Genomic DNA, 18192 nt, shown 5'->3' with positions numbered 1-18192 from the left:
GCGTCGATAGCGACGATCCCCGTGAACTCCGTGCGTTTCTGCCGCGGAACCCGGTCAAGGGAACTGACATCTCAGATCACAGGTTGCGACATGGTTTCCAACGTGGAGCTCGATTAGAACTCCCGATGCCTCCACTGAGAACCCATGCCGACCAAACACAACAATCAGATCATATTCTACGACATGGCGCTCGACGTGGGGCTCGAAGTCCTGCTTCGACGTTTTCGCGGCGAGCCCATGTTGCAAATTCCCCGCACAATTCTCAAACATTAGGCACAAACGGTCATATATCGCGACATGGCGCCCAACGTGGAGCTCGATTAGAACTCCCGAGGTCTCCACCGAGGGCCCATGCCGTCGTTACCGATCCCATCGATCATACTCCACGACATTATAGACGCTTTTTTGCAGTGCTTGTGTAAGTTTTGTGGTGATGGAGTGATAAAGTGTTCCTGTCCTGATGGTAAGTAAATAAAAGTTACATAAATGAATGCGTAGCGTAGGTCAGTTACTACATCCCAAATAACAATTTCAATGCTGTTTTATCCTGCTTTTTTTTCATAATGTTCTTATGAAGAATGCTTGAAGGTTAATTAGTTTTAAAAGAGGTATTTGATACTAACCGACAACCTTTCGGGCTTTCTCTGGTCATGTTTTTGTTGTCGAGTTTTATTTTGTCGTATGGATCTAATAAAAGCTTGGTTTTAAAAGAGCCTTCGAATGAAAATTGAATCGAAATTAAATAAGTAGGTACCTATAATGTACTTCAATAAAGCTGAAATCTCTTAATAATAGGTAATAATAATAATAATAATAATTTTTAAGCTGAAACTTTCAAATATCTCCAGAAATAAGCACTCTATGAAAATAATGTCCATAATCAAAATTTAATCGATTAATCAATTTAACAATGCATATAATTGTATCTGATATAGATATCTACTTAATTCTTGAACTAATTTACCGAAATTATATTTGCAGAGGTTATATTTGTGTACATTTAGAATATTCAGACAAATTTCAATGAATGTATGATTGTATTCCAGTCCGTATCATAATAGAAATTATTTTAAACAACTTTCCTAATACATAATAATGCATATTGCTTAGGAAGAAAATAGCAATATTCCCTAAAGAGAACATAGAATTCTACACGAAAGCTTCTGCACCTGGAGTACTATTACCTACTTCCATATATTATTTCAGCTAAATTACCCTCCAAGATACTCATATTCTTTTCTACAAAATTACAACTAAAGCTTAATAAAGCAGTAATGATCTATTATATTCTATACAAATAGGTATGATATGTAAACACTGTCATTTGCATTTTTCATGTGGCAAATGGCATTGGTATTTTTTTAAGTTCATACAGTTTTTCTTAGAAATCAATTAGTTTACCAGTATTTGTACAAATGTTTAATTTTCCAGGCCACAAACTGTTCCTCTAATCCTCAATGCGGTAAATTTAAATTTCCTGCAGAGATGGTAAGTAATTTGTAGATATCTTTCCTAAAAATTTATATAAGCTGATGTGCCAGAAATGTTTGTTATGGTATGTATATTAACTAACATTTTAGTTAAATTAAACTGTATTATTCACAGTATAAACTTTCAGAATTCATCAATAAATATATTCCATAATTTACATTTTTCTTCATACAAAATTTCAAAATGATTTGCATTTTTCGTATATTTTAAAGATATTACAAATAAAATAAAAAATTGTAAAAATCTTATTAAATGAACTCTAAAAAGTTATTCGATACTTTAGAAAATATCTAACCACGTGGACGAGATTCTTAAATGATTATATTTTATGTACAGCCTACCAGTGTAATTTATATTAAAATATTGAATAAATATAAAAAAGTAAACAATATGGAATATTTTGTTTACATTTGAAAACTTGATATTTTCTGTTAGGTGGTCAGTTCTTTTAATTATTAGATTATGTTGCTGTAAATTTTACTTATCTTCTGTCATTTCCGTAGAATTGGGTACACTACATCTTTCAGGTTTAGGTTAGTGATAATCAAATTATTTTCGTATCGGTGATTCACAAATGGTGACCAAAAATGAAACCTCGTATTCTTTGGTGAATTTTAAAGGCAGTCTTTCCTAAAAAGTTTCTATCTAAGACACAAAAAAGCCTGATTTTCTAGTAAAACTTAAAAAACCAACTGAAAACACTTAAATGACATGACAAGCACTAATCATTCGAATAAAGAAATTAATAACATTTTTATTATTTATTATTTTTTATTTATTTTAAATCATTTTAATGATTTTATTTGAGTAAATGCTCAAAAATACCTTCATTTCCACGAATGCAGGCCCGACATATTTTTTGTAACGAAAATGTAATTTGTTCGAAATTTATTGTTGCTTGAATCTGACGAAAACCATTATTTATTCTTTCTTCTAACTGATTAGAATGTCAAAGTTGCTATCGCAGCCCACTATGTAATTTTAAATAACATTTTATTCCAATATCGAAGTGTGTTCTCCAGTTCGTTTTTTAAATTTTATCCGAAAATCAGTCTTTTTTCGAAAAACATAAGAGAGTAGTAATTTGCAGAAAATTGAAAGACGAATCCGAAAAAATCATGGTTGTTGCCGTAAAGCAGTGGCGTACTATTTTATTTAGAAAAATATGCCACTGATACCCTGTATCTCCGACACTGGAGTATGTAAATTTTAGGAAAATCCCTCAGATTTTGGACAATTTTTACATAAATTCATGTGCCCAATTTCAAATTATTTCACTTACTAGTTTTTAAATTATTTAAAAAAATTAAAAATATTTTTTGAACACCTTGTATCTTTTTAACGAAGCGTCCTAGATAAAATTTTTATAGGAAAGACCCCTTACCTCACCAAAGAATACGAGGTGTCATTTTTGGTCACCATTTGGGAATCACCCTGTATGATCACCATATTTAATTTTTATATTTTGAAATAACATTTTTCACTTTAATCAAGGCGCGTACCAATTGATTTGTATATTATTATTTGCTATTTTTAAAGAGACATTACAAATCCTATTTATTGTTTGGTTTCATAAAAGGATTTTTTAAGAAAAAATATTTTAAATTTTTTTGAATTAGCTCAACACTTTTACAACAAAGTAAATCAAATACTGAGACGATTGATTGACTTGTTCTCATTATGGCAATTTACTACAAACATGGCGGACGCCGTATTTTTCACAGCTGTGCTCGTAATTGTTCAAATTCATGAACTAACTTCCCCTAAACAAACTTTGTTAATTTATAACGTCTAGAAAACATGTAGTTTAATTTAATGGTGGCTTTAGTAGAAAATTTACCCGTTCACAGTTTAGCGAATTCCGGTTTTTATTGAAGTATTAAACAGATTTTTTACAAGAACCTTGTCCGCTTGACACCCGACTTTAATATATGAATTTGTCTGATGCTTTGTAACCGCTTCTCAATTAAAACTAGTCGGCAAATTTTTGTCAGTGAAAATTTCCTGCAAAGTTCAAGTAATTAGAGTTAATAAAATTTTCATCCGCTTTGGGATGCGTATATTAACGTTTTTTTACCTGTTTGCGTTTGTAAGCTTTAGTTTATTCCACCGAGGATTATTTTATTATGTAACGAAATATTTGTGGGACTTTGTAGTTTCTAATTGAACAAGATTTATTTTTTTTTTTAAATTTTCGGGGATCTGCAATCGCTTTTCAGCACATCATTTCGTGAGAAAACTTATCGCAAAAATTGAAGGTTAAAAAATACTACATTTATAGGTTTTCAAAGAACTCTAAAATGTCCTTAGAAATACTCTTCAAAGGGTCCGAAATATCCTTCAAAGGGCTCGAAAATATCCTTAGAAAATTTTATTCATAGAAATATTCTTAGTTTATTCATTAATGCTCTTATCCTTACTCTATTCAATAATATCCTTAGTCTATTATTGTACTTGTATAAAATAGCCTTGTTCTGTTCATTATTTGTAAAGTTATTTCAAATTTAGCGAAAATCTTTGAATATGCATTATTTTGCCTTTTTTAATCAAGTTTCTTGCATCGAAAAAATGTTTTTTTTATCAAAAAACGATAAGAACTTCTTATAGGCTATTGATTATGCCTTAAGAGGCAGGGTACTAAGGAACTACAACGTTGATGGGTTTTATTGCATGAATCGTTCAAATGGTTATTCAGAAAGAAAAAACCGCAGAGTGCTATTAAATTAGAGGGTGGAAATTGGAGATAGGGGTGAAAATGCTACCCTTACGGTTTTTTGAGTATATCTCGAAAACGAAGCAAAATTTGAGGGTATTGCATAGGAAAAATTTTGTAGATAATGAGATTTTCTATCGAAATAGCTTATTTAATTTAAAAAATTATTTACTGTAGAATATATTAAAAAGCAAAAATTTTGAATTTCTTTTTTAGTTGGATTTCTTATGATTTCTTAAATGTTTTTGACTTTCAGATCCTGAAACTACAAACTCTAAGCTACAATTTGCTCTATTTTTATTGCTCTACGACCATTTTTCGCGTACTTACAACCTTTTGAAAATCACTTAAAAATTTAGGACTTGCGTATTAAGTCAATATTCAATTGCTATAAATAATATCAAGTATTTGTAGGTATTAATTCTGCAAAACCTATTTTTATCCAAATACACCACATAGTATCGATAGGACTAAAAATTTGTTCACCTTGCGTCAATATTAAAATTGTCAGATTTCGTTTTTGATGTCCATCACAATACAGCTTTGTATTCAATAATTGATTTGAATTCATTTTGTACGGGGCTTCAGCAAATCACAAAAGCTTGGTACAACCTAAAAAAATAACGATGTGACACATATGGTATAGTAATTACTTTTGTTATTAAGTATATTGTTCCGCTTTGTGAATGAAAACCATTTTTCACTCTAGACACGGGCGACAAATAATACTTTATAATCACAATAACCAAATGAGTATTCGTATTTTCATTAGAACTTCACAACTCATTTCAACTGGCTTGTTTAACACACTGCTTATTAGTTACGTTCTCGATCTGTCTCATGCCACTCTTTCAACTTATTTTGGTTGACTTTAGATCAGGGATGCACATACCGCGGCCCGCGGGCCGCATGCAGCCCGCTGTCGATGTTTATGCGGCCCGCCAACGAATTTTAAAAGTAATCTACTCGCCGCGCTCCGGTCCAAGCATATTATTACGAGGCTAGAAATCTGTCGCATCAACTAGATTACAGATTAACGAAACACGTCGATCCCCGAACAAAGTGGATGGTTCTCGATGTTTGGTAACTCATATAAATACGACGCATCGCCGGCAGTTAAGTTTTGATTACGGATAAGCGAACGTTATACTGTTTGAGAACTGTAATCTGTGACGAGTAAATATTTCGTCGTTCGAACTTAGCTTTTACCGACTGTAACATATAATATTAATTTTGATATGGATAAACCAGGCCCCAGTAAGAAACGTAGTCGTAAGGTTGAAGATGAAAATCGACAGTTTCATGATATTGGGACCGAAAAATACTTTTTATTTCATCGCATAACAAAATTGTCTGTTTAATATGCAAGAGTAGTGTTTCTATTCGGAAGGAATATAATGTGAAAAGGCACTATGAAACCCAGCATCCAACTTTTACCAAATTAACTGGCGAAAATCGAACGCAAAGAATTTCCACTTTACAACGGGAACTAATAGGCCAGCAATCTATGTTTACAAAACCAATTCAAGATGCTGAAACAGCCACTGAAGTTAGCTTTGAAATATCTCGAATAATAGCGAAAACTTGTCGGCCTTTTAAAGATGGTGAGTTTGTTAAGCAATGTTTGGATATCGCCGCAAAAAAAATTTGTCCGGAAAATGTAAAGAAGTTTGAAAAAATTCAGTTAAATCGGATGACTGTTCAAAGAAGAATTACCGCATTAGCAGATAATATAGAAGAGCAATTAGCTACGAAATCGAGAAGTTTTGAGTATTTTTCTATAGCGCTCGACGAATCTACAGATATAAGTTCAACTGCTCAACTATTAATATTTTTACGAGGTGTAACGCAAAATTTTGAAGTGAGTGAAGAACTGATTGGTATGAGTTCTTTGACAAGTCAAACCAGGGGAAGTGACATACTCAAAGCTCTTCTAGAAAAATGTTCTATAATGGATTTGGTTTTAACGAAAATATCTGGAATTACAACTGACGGAGCACCTTCAATGGTTGGAAGTACATCTGGGATAGTAACTCTGTTAAAAACATATTTACAAACTAAAAACATAAATACCAAGGAATTAATGCAGTTTCATTGTATTATATATCAAGAGGCCCTCTCTTCAAAATTATTGGGTTTTGAAAATGTTATGAAAGTTGTAGTACTTACCGTAAACTTTATAAAATCACGAGGTCTCAATCACCGACAATTCAAACAATTTCTCGAGGATATTGAAAGCGAATATGGTGATCTCCTGTTTTACACTGAAGTAAGGTGGCTAAGTCGTGGGTTGACACTACAGCGATTTCTTAACTTGATTGAAGAAATCCAACTATTTCGGGCGGAAAAGAAAAACTATGTCCCCGAACTCGACAACCCTGATTGGCAGTGTGACTTAGCGTTTCTTGTAGACATCACAAATCACTTGAATGTCTTAAATACGCGACTCCAAGGCAAAGATCAATTGATTTCGCAGCTATACTCATGTTTCGTCCTTTCAATGCAAATTGAGTCTTTTCAGGACACAAATCAATTCAGCCAATTACGACCATTTTCCGAACTACAAAAAAATTATGGAGAAGTTCAATAAAACTGACGTCAATTTCGCTCATGTTGAAAAAATTGAAATTTTGATACAAGCTTTTGAAAATCGTTTTGTAGACTTCAAAAAAGTTAAACCGCTATTGGACATTTTCAGCAATTCTTTCAACATTTCACCCGAAAATGCGCCGGAATTAATGCAGCTGGAATTAATAGACATGCAAAATGATGATAATTTAAGAAACAAATTTAATGAAGGTAATTTACTCAACTTCTACCGTTGCGTTGATAAAAACGCTTATAAAGAGTTGCGAATAAATGCATTGAAATGCGCAAGCTTATTTGGATCGACGTATATTTGTGAACAAACGTTTTCAGTGATGAAACTTAACAAAACGAAAAACCGAAACCGTCTGGCAAATGAAAATTTGGAAACAATTATACGTGTGGCTACAAGTAATGTGGAGCCAAATATAAAAAAACTTGTTAAAAATAATAAAACATGAAATATTACATGGTAATGATTACATAATTATTACAACAAACATTTTTGAAGGTTATTTTATTTTTATCATTGTATTTCATACTATTTAAAAATAAAAAATTTTGTGTTAATAAATATTGTTTGTAGTGGCCCGTCCTTGGCTTATATTTTTCCCGAGTGGTCCCTGTTCCCTATAAGTCTGTGCAATCCCTGCTTTAGTTCAACGTAAAGGAAGTTTTCTATTCAGCTATATAAAAATGTATAGTCTTCCATTTATTTCAACCTGTTTGCGATATTCACTTGTTTAATCTGACCCTTCGGCAAAATGCATGTAACTTATGTGCCATTTCTTTTCTAACCTTATACACTTTTCCGGAACTGTTTAGTATTAAGTTTATAGGTAGTATATAGGAAGTATTATTTCATCGAAAATCTACATAGGCAATGTAAATAGGACAAAATGATGGGAGTATATTTTTTTTACTAGATAATCTAGCTATTTTTGTCGTAATACAATAAAAATTAATGATCTTTGCCCAACTGTAGCCATTATTTATTTATTTTTTGTGTGTGAAGTCTGGAAATAACCTCGATTGCTCTTTAACGCCAGAAAATTTTGTTGTATTTTAATAAACACTCACGCCCTTGAATGTCCTCGTAAGAACTTCTTATAAATTGACGTGCATGAAATAAATCTAAGTTTCTTGTATATACAGTCTACACATTATTTCGAAAAAATTAACATGATAATAAAAAAATGCAAGCTTTATACACTACATACTATGTACGGGCCATATTGGGATATAAATGTAGCCACAAAATTGTTTTCAACAAGTTATTTTAAAGTTATACAAATAATGTTTTTTTTTTTCATTGACAACCAGAATATTTAATAAACCTAGAGAAAATGTAATAATATTTATTTACAAAAATATATTTCAGGTACTACAAATTGTAACATAATAAATACGCCTTGAGATAGTATTAATAAGTATAATATAAAACAGACAAATTATTACATATAAAAAAATGCGTGTAAGATCTATTCATAAGATTTCAACAGTGACAATGGTCCAGCCTTTGTTCATACAGAGATATTTTTTCCTGGAGTGTGATTTCTTGCAGCTCGCTTAGATCGAACTCTAGCCACTTTTTATAGATAAAATAGTGTTGAATGATGAAAGCGGTGTGCTGAAGAGAAATAGCGCAGGCCATCCAAAATAAGACATCAGTCGGGATATTCGCCCAATTTTCTGCAAAATATACAACTGCTTAGTAAAAACAAATGCACGCACGAGGGTTACATAAATTGTTATTCGTCATTTTGAAGCCTTTTCAGCGTTAAGCTGCTTTTAATAATGACTTTGCAGTATACAATTCTTGGCCCAACTTCAGTACTTCGAAATAACGAAATAACAAAACAAAATTGTCAAAGTTGTGTCAACATTATGTTCCTTGATGCCTCCTTGGATAAAAACCTTAATTACGTTATCATAAAAGTCGGATTAAAAAAGTTTTTGAAGGTCCATGACATTATAGAAAACGAAATTGTAACAAATAACTTGATCTATATCGTTCATTTTCATCCAAAGAAACAGCGGCTCTTTTCTAAGCGGATTGACTTTGAAACGTTCAGGTGTGTTTTTCTAAAAATGGTGCGATGTCAGCAAGGGGACTTTTTAAAATATTTTATATTATGTTGTAAATGTGTATCTAGAGATATTTTAGAGAATAGTATAAATAATCAAAATTCTGATATGTAAGTAAGGGTTTAGACTTACAATTAGACCCTTTCCTTAAAATGATACAAACGATGTTTAAAATTTGAACATGAATTGAACATTCAACATTTCAAAAAAATATTCCTAGATTTTACAGGCTCGGCTTAGATTTAGGTACTTACCATAATTATATGAAGTTAAGAATATACCAATGATGAGAAAAATGCACCCGATTAACTCCAAATTGGAAGTCCAAATGCTCCATCCAAATGTGCTTTTAATAACATAATTTTTATATAACTGAAATGCAAATTCGTTTTGATTAGAAAAGAAACAGTTGTTGAGTGTACATATCAACTATTGGTGATAAATAATTATTTTCACAGAGAATAAATATTCCTAGAAATAAAATTTTAAATACCAAATAAATTCCAGGTTATTCTCCATGGACCCAGGTATATCTACAAATAAAACTAGTGCATAACACCATTTTATGGTGTATAAAAATGTCAGGGTACGTAAATTCAGTTCTATATTTATACGTTTGGAAATGGCGTGGATAATAATTTTTAATATAAAATAATAAGTAAAGCTTAGCATTGTTTTATAGATACTTCGGGTATTTTTCACATATAAAATAAATAAAGCTTCCAATTCAAATCAAATTTTGATTACGTGCTAGTCCATAATAATGCAATTATTTGAAAATAAATAATTTCCTAGGAATATCTGAGAATTGGTTAAAATAAATTTGTGAAACCAGATGGTACTGATGTCGTATTTTCCACATTATCAAGAACTGTAAATACATCTATATAAAAAGTCTTTTTTATTTTTTCCTAACTTTTTTTTGTCCTATAAAAGTTTTTTTATATGTATTTTAGGGTGACCCAAAAAAACGAATATTTTTTTCGTCTTTTGTGAAAATATGTTAGTTTATCATGTTTTAAGAGCCTCCTCAAATAATCAGCTCAAAAACATTTTTTTTAGGTTGCTCAAGATTTTTAAAAATTTCCAAAATCGTCAAAAATTTAATTTAAAAAAAAAATTATCGTTATTTTATCATTTTCTAGGTTGAAAAAAATCTCGATTCTGAAAATTTCAAATCGATATTTTAATTTCTAAAGGTCACTCATAATTATTTTAACTTTAAAAGTAGTGTACCTAAAATGTTTTCGAGCGACGTCTAAAAATAAATATCAACGAACTAATAATTTTTTTTATTGAATTTGATGAACAAAAGAATAGAAATAAAGACACTTAAAAAATTTCTCGAGACAAAATTTACTACCGGACTGTGTGTGAAAATTTAAGCGTTTCGTGATGTATTTCTATTCTTTTGTTCATCAAATTCAATAAAAAAATTATTAGTTGGTTGATATTTATTTTTAGAGGGCGCTCGAAAACATAGGTAGGTACCTACACTATTTTGAAAGTTAAAATAATTATGAGTGACCTTTAGAAATTAAAATATCGATTTGAAATTTTCAGAATCGATATTTTTTTCAACCTAGAAAATGATAAAATAACGAGAAAAAAAATTTAAAAAAATTCAATTTTTGACGATTTTGAAAATTTTCTCTACAAAAATCTTTTAGAGCTGATTTTTTGAGGGGGCTTTTAAAACATGATAAACTAACATATTTTCAAGAGACACGAAAAAAAAATATTCGTTTTTTTTTTGGGCCACCCTAATATATTTAATAATAACACCTTAACTTTTTTGTTTTTTCTTTACTTTATGCATTTTTTATATTTAAAAATAATTTAATTTTGCAATCAACTCAGTCTGCTACTTATACTCCAGGGTAGAAATTATAGATAGTGATTCATCGCTAACTTTTGGACTAGTAAGGGGGATGAAGCGTGCCGGGAACGAAAATCCATTGGCGTGTCTGCGTAAAAGGCAACAAGATATAGAAAATAATAAAAAAGATAATAAAACATAACATCTAATATTTTTTACGGTTTGCTATAACAGGCACTTTGATCCATTTTAATTATTACAGCATTTTAAAAAGTCCCAATTGTGTTTTTTTTAATTTATAAATTTATTATAGCCAAGGAATTAGACCCCTCGTCTACGCTTATGCTATGACGATTCTCAGGACGGGTTAAATCAAGTCCGTTTACACCCACTAAAAAAGCATTTCCGTATTCCCTACAAAGTGCAAAAGACAGAGATAGAATATAGATCGATGTTCAGTGTAACTCGGTCTCTAGACGATTATAGATTATATCGATGTGCTTACCGAGCGGCACAAATATAAATAATATTGAACCGTATAAAAATCATTTTATATTTTATACGCATTATGGTAATAGTGTTTTTATATTATGTCTTAGTCACTCTTTATAATTTCGACCGCGGAGTATAGCTTAAAATCGTACCTGCGGCATATATTTCGTGATTGCCGATGCAATGTGGATATAATAGCAGATATACAGGAAATCTCTGTAATGCATAACATTAAATTTGGCAAGTAGAAGTCCAAATGTGAAAATGATTCCATAAAAACTAATCAGTTCCTTCCCGACCACACTAACTCTTTTATCGATTCCATGGTACTTAATCGCTTGAAGTCCCAGAAGAGTAGAGATGACTAGACCATGTAGCGCATACATTATTTCAGTCAAAGTTACCGAAAAATCTTCTTGTAGATTCCCTTCACTGTGGGGTGCCTAAAATTTAATGCAAAGTGTTTATAAATGGTCTCTATTTTACGCATTACTGGATAGGGAGTTAGTTCAATTTTTTTGGCCGATTTAGTCGATTATACAGTAAAGAAAAACCTAAACCAAATTTAAATCTGAATCAAACATCTCGAGGGAAAAGTTTTTAGACATGATTTGACTCAACTTACTATTTTTTAAAGTAAGGCAAACATATAACACTATATATTCTGACGTGAGTGATTATTAATTTCTATTTCTAGTTTTTTAACATCTATTTTATGTCAATATATTCCCATTATTGTAATAATCAAAATTTATACCAAATTAATAAAAATGAAAAACAGTTATTTGAGAATTATCACCGAAATGTTACATTTGTTTATTGAACTGAGAACAAAGTGGACTGCGAAATTCAATTTTAAATTAATATATCAAACGATATAAATTCAGTTTCAAACATGACAAACAAAAAACCGTATATGTGTTACAGTTTTATATGTAGCAAAAGAATTAACTTTGAAGCTAGTTCCAAAGGAATATTATATTTGTAGCTAATTTTTATTTTCATCAATTTCAAAAATGATATCTGGCGTACATAAAATGCATTGAAACATTTTATTCTGGTGTAATTATGAGACATTATGCTTGTCGAGTGAAAACATAGGTAAAATTGAATATGTAAGAAAATTATTTACCACTTTATTGTATGTGAAAGTTGTATAAATTCCGTAAGAAAGGTAACCAATGAAATTGAAACAGACGTAGTCCATGTCAAGTCCAACTACACTGCAAAAGAAAATTTAAGTTTACATTGTTAATGGCTAGAAATAAAGAAAAACTGACCTTAGCCGAAGAAACTGCAAAAATATCTGTGGATATACCGATAATATGCTGAATATGTAGTAATATTTCCGGCACCAATCAGCATAGGGCTCTAAACCTCTCATCTTCACTACATCTACGTCTATGTGTAAGTCTTTTCCTTTGTCTCTAAAAAAAAATTGCAACAGATATTAAATTACTGAATTTGTTCCATATACTTATGATTAAACTGGTGTAAGAATTGGTAATCTGTCTCTAATATGCTGAACGGAGGTTTGCTTTTATTTCTACTAATAATAAATTATTATAAATGTCTTTAATAATGCATTGCAGATATGACAGAATTTAACAATTGGATTTAGTTAAATTACAAACGTCAAATAATAAAATCCAATTAAAGATTCATTATCGGTACTACTCGTATGTTTTATTTAAAATTAATTATTTAAATATTATTACATTTCTGCCCGTTATGGTAATAAAGCAAAAAAATAATTAAATTCATTATTTAAAATAGGGTTCTGTGAAATATAATGAATATTAGTATTTGTTTTTCATTTTTACAATGTGCAAATGTACCAATAGTCCAATTCAGTACAGTATTCATTTCATTAAAATAATTACAAAAGCTTTTTAGGAATTGAAATAAATTTGGTAATATACTGAAAAATTATATAATTTGTTGAAAGCTGTATTTATGAACTAAACTTATGCTGCGGTGATTTTCATATAGAAATTATAGATTGCTTCATTGCCTTTTTTCAAAAACATGTCATTAATCTAAAGGAGTAAGCTCGCTAGGGGAGTTAGGTAAATAATCTTACCTTAAGGAGCTGTTTCCAAAATTAAATTGAATTCTTGATGTACCTGGCTTAATAGCGTATACGTGAAACATATGGCACCAGCTAGAGAAATTCTTGGTATGTATTTCGACAATCTTTGGAGAGACTCTGATGTCACTAGTATGATTAAGTTCCATTGTTACACTGGTTATGTATACAGATTCCTTAGTCCTAAAAATGATTAAGAATATTTTTTATTATTAATTTATTTATAACAGAACATACTATGATCCTTCTAAATGTGACATGATGAAAATTTAATTTATAATGCGTCAAAAATAGTTTAACACAAGTAGAAACAAGGAGGTTCTAAATATTGATTTTTGATCTAAAACTTGACTAATATTATGTAGCTTGTTACTACCCATATTGTTTTATATTCAATTCTGAAAATAACTAAAGTTATACTTACTCAACATGTACCGTAAAGTTGGACCATTTATTGATCTCCATTTTGAGATTTCGTTCCGATAAACTAACATCGTAACAGCTTACAATGCCTGCAACTGAATAATAACGTTTTGAAACTTCTCAAATAACGTCTTAAAATCTTTTTAACTTAAACAGAAAACCTGTTTCATGTACAAAGTAATCTGTAATGAGTTTAATAAAAAGAATTGTAAGTACAGTATACAGGGTGTTTCATAATGATGTGCAAATATTTTAAGGTGTTTAGAAAGTAATTTTAGGGGGGTACTTCCTATGTATTTTTTTGATTTGAGCCTCCTTGAGAAAATATTCAAATCTCAAAATGGCCTGAAAAATTAGTTTTTTTTTCCCGAAAACGGTTGTACTTAGACATTTGAATTTTGGTACACGTTAACAACTAGTTGAATGGTATTTTTTGGTGGTCTTTTTTTCTGGTTTATGTCTTTGAATGAAAGAAATTAGCACCCCTTGAATGAATGAATGAATGAATGAATTTATTGGGTACACCAGGAATTAAACTGTACAATACAAATATATCACAATATCACCTTGGTTTTATTTCTCTCACAACTTTTTTCTAGGTTAGCCAATTCCAACAAGAAATAGCTTTTAATACTACAATTCATTTAGAAACTTTTTTTACTTTTCCCATTTTTTCACATACTTAATGGTTTACGAGCGAAAATATAAATTATTTTTCCTTGTCGATTAGATACACATAATTAATATAACAATTACCAAAAACGATAGTCATTTTTGAGGCATTTTTTGCAAAATTTTTTTTTTATCAATAGGAAAAGCTAAACGAATATGAACTAAAAATTTTATAAAAAAATATGAAAGCTAATTTTTTTTGGCCAAAAATTGTATTAGAAGTAACCCCCTAAAATTACTTTTTAAACACCTTCAAAATATTCTCACATCATTATGAAACACCCTGTATAGGTGCATATATTTTATATATACCCAATCTATTATTTACTGTGTTTCATTAATATTGCAAAAAACTTTAAAAAAACTTTGTTGAAATGTAAAGAAGGTACAAAAGCGACCGCTATCGAGAATGCAAATTGATGGTATGTCACTTTAACTAATAAAGGGTTTTTCTCCATTTTTAGTAATCTACGTAAGGATTTGAAAATTGCATCTCTTGAAGTATTTTTTCTTGTAGGTATCTTGTTACGGAATTGAAAAATATTTGCTAATCAAAAATTGCCAGATTTGGCTCACTTGGGAACTTTACTGCCTCTTGCGTTTTTTCAATGTACTTTAATAAAAAAATAAAGTAGATTGCAAAAAAGAAACAAACAAACCATAGCCAGTATCACTTTTTTGTTTACTTCATTTTTTTCTTATTTCAAATCATTGTTTATACAAGATTTAAGAATAATTTCTTGCTATCAAAGGTTGTTATTATCCTACGATGACACAAATAATGAAATGTGCGATTTACACTTCATTTTTTATTTTGTTAACGCGCGTTACTCCGCATCATACGATGTTTAGTCGTTTACATCAGCGTTTGGAAATTTCGTTCTGCTGAAAATAGGCATCCCTAAACAGTTATTCCTCAATTGAAAGAACAGGTGGTTAATGAAATGGAAGATATATCCACAGCAAGTACTAGGCAGATTCCAACCATTCTTTACCGATAGTGTTGTCATCAAGACAAGCTAGATATGGTGTACAAGGTGCAGATATTCCAACAATTCTATTCGTTGTAGAGCATTTTGATTTGCTTTCTTCAGTGATTTTTAGAAATACAAACGCTGATCATCTGATTAGCAGTGCAATAACAGAAATGTTCGTTTTTAGAGTAAACGTACTTGGGACTTGAGAAGTAGGAAGTATGTGTATTAAGGTTAACGTATGTTTACAATTAATGTATTAACTGTACATCCTGTACATATACACTTATCTATATTTTTGTATTCTGTTTGTTCAATTTTGTGTTAATAAATTTATACCTATTACCATAATTAGTTGGTCATATATTTTCACGACTTGAACTAATTGAAACAGATTTTTATCTCATCCAATAATAACCATCACGGATTTGATATTTTAAGGGAGCTATGTTTTTTATCTTAGAATAATCCACACTTGATCACTATAATCGATCAAATAAGCCAGAAATAAAAAATCTTTTTAGCCATTTTTATCAGATATGCAATGAAATATCCTTAACTGCGAATAGTAAATTCCAAAGCGTAGTTTGAAATGAAATTCTATGCAGATTTCTGGTGATCCGATTAGATTCTACACAAATAAAATCTGAATCTGAATAAAATCTTTTATACAAATATAAAACAACGCAAATAAAAATAGTTATTCAACATTACAGAAATTCACTTCAAGCCCATGACATCTGAACTAATTTTGTTTTTCGAAAAACATAAGGAACTCCCCAAAATTGTCAAATTTGGGCCTCTCTGTACATAGTTGACAGGTCAAGATGAACACTTTCAATAATACATAATTCACCGGTGAATTCACAAACTTTACCCTCATTATCCAGAATGGGCATATTTCTAAGCGTAAGCAAAATGATTGAAAGATGGTTATGTTTCTCTAAAAACTTTGAATATCAGTAGCATTTCTTAACTAATAAATTATTACAAAATTTTATATATTGTTTTCGAGAGAAATTTAATCATTATTAGTAAATAGTAAGACTTAACTGTAATCCTAAAAATTTCAAACTTGTTTCTTAGAATCTTATAATTTATGATGTCAGCAAAACTAAAAAATACATTTCGCAACCAACTACGTAGATGGATATGGTATTTATGTTGAGATATTTTGCTCCATAACCAATTGAAACCAATTGAAAACTCTCAATTTTTATCAAATATTCTAATCTAATAGTTTTAAGATGCGATATTAATAATATAGTCTTAGCCCTATTATTCCGCTTCTTTTCAGTAAATTTTTAGATATAATGTTTACTGAAGAATAAGTCGCATACTATGTTATGAATTTATTTCTTTTCAAACAATCGTTGCATATATTAAAAGTTGTGAGAATGATTTTTATGAAGTCGTACCTAATAGCATTGTTAACAATTTGAAATGTTTTATTCATATTAAAAATTTGTTCAAGACAGAGAGTCCATATATAGACTTCTGTTTTTTTAAAATGCCATTAAGCTTTATTTTGGCACTGAATTAAGGAGGATCATTCATGTAAATAAATTTTCTAACATCTATCCCTAGATAAGTTAGTTAAAAATAACAAGATCTAATTTTTGCCTCAAGCTTGAAAAAGGGTGAAATAAGTCAAGTCCTATTCATATACTTATAACATTTAGTTTATGCGTATGATTATTTCAAATTATACATAACGAAACTAGGCTGTATCTGTTATAAAACTACAATGGAATAAAAACCTTTTTAACTGTTGCTCTATCTGTCACTTATAATATGCGAGATGTCAGTACATGCAGCTCAAATTGAGAAACACAGTTTATACATAATGGCGAAAACTCAAATATGACTTGAGCAATATATTTGTCAGGTTTGTTTTATGAAAATAGTTTAAAATCAGTAGACTTACGGAAGCAAAAAATAATGAAATATTTTTCACTCGCCGTTATTCTCATAATACACCAAGTAAACACTTTGAACACATTTATTTAACTGAAAACGCGACATAGTTTTCAGAAACAAATTTTAATTTTTCCAGGGATTAAGAGATAGGTAACGCATTGCTATAAATAAATAGATAAAGCTAAGCCGCAGGTTTTTACAAAGGACGTTTCTATTATTAATCAATAACTGTTATCTATTTATTCACGTACTTAACGGTTATCAAAATATGTGCTTAATGCTAAAACATCAAACTGTCTGTAGTAATCCGTTTGTTGATATATTTATTAAGCGTATCTCTTATTGTGCCAGAACCTACTTTTAATGCATACAAATATGGCTATAAATTTTATGTGGTGATTTTCAAATCGATTACGCACGGCATTGTAAACTGTTTTCGCTAAAAAAATTAAAAATAAAAACACAAGCTTCTTTTGTGACGTTAAACAACTAAGACTTTGTAGGTATACGTATAGATACTACTATCTTTAAATTAAAATAGTCAAATGTTGAAAGCGTTAGAATTTTAGAGTTTAAAGGATTATTGGTTAGACAAAACAATTTAAAAAAATACCCTTGTAATAATAGAACCGTAAAAGAGCGAATTTTAAATAGATCAAGAACGTTATATTAAAAAGAATGTTTAAAATTGTATCTGAATAAACAATCATCATCACCATAAATTTGGTACATCAATTGAAACGTTCCTGTAAAAGTTAGTAAAAGTATAGGTGTAAAAGTAAAACAAAACTTAATAATATAACTGTTCGATGTTCATTTTTTTGCATGTATGACACAAACATACTGTGACTTCATACGTAATAACTAACAAAGAAGCACCAAAAATAAGAACACAACTTTAAAATATACAATCATTGGTTGCACA

The 18192-nt window shown here is 30.0% G+C and overlaps 1 protein-coding gene across 1 annotated transcript; it reads right to left on the bottom strand.

Annotated features, from left to right (window-relative positions):
- Nucleotides 1-8208: 8208 nt before the first annotated feature.
- On the bottom strand, nucleotides 8209-17368 carry LOC108907811 (cystinosin homolog). The gene is made up of 8 exons (XM_018711616.1): nucleotides 17275-17368; nucleotides 13703-13796; nucleotides 13273-13461; nucleotides 12470-12616; nucleotides 12322-12412; nucleotides 11342-11632; nucleotides 9133-9250; nucleotides 8209-8482 (listed from the first exon to the last, which is right to left on the bottom strand). Exons 1-8 carry the CDS (start codon nucleotides 17318-17320, stop codon nucleotides 8286-8288), a joined length of 1173 nt encoding a protein of 390 aa, XP_018567132.1. The 5' UTR covers nucleotides 17321-17368; the 3' UTR covers nucleotides 8209-8285.
- Between the last annotated feature and the right edge of the window lie 824 nt (nucleotides 17369-18192).

Source organism: Anoplophora glabripennis, unplaced genomic scaffold (assembly GCF_000390285.2).
Source record: "Anoplophora glabripennis isolate ALB-LARVAE unplaced genomic scaffold, Agla_2.0 scaffold120, whole genome shotgun sequence".
NCBI lineage: Eukaryota > Metazoa > Arthropoda > Insecta > Coleoptera > Cerambycidae > Anoplophora > Anoplophora glabripennis.
The sequence above is the reverse complement of the archived record's forward strand: the minus strand, read 5'-3'. Positions and strand labels throughout refer to the sequence as shown.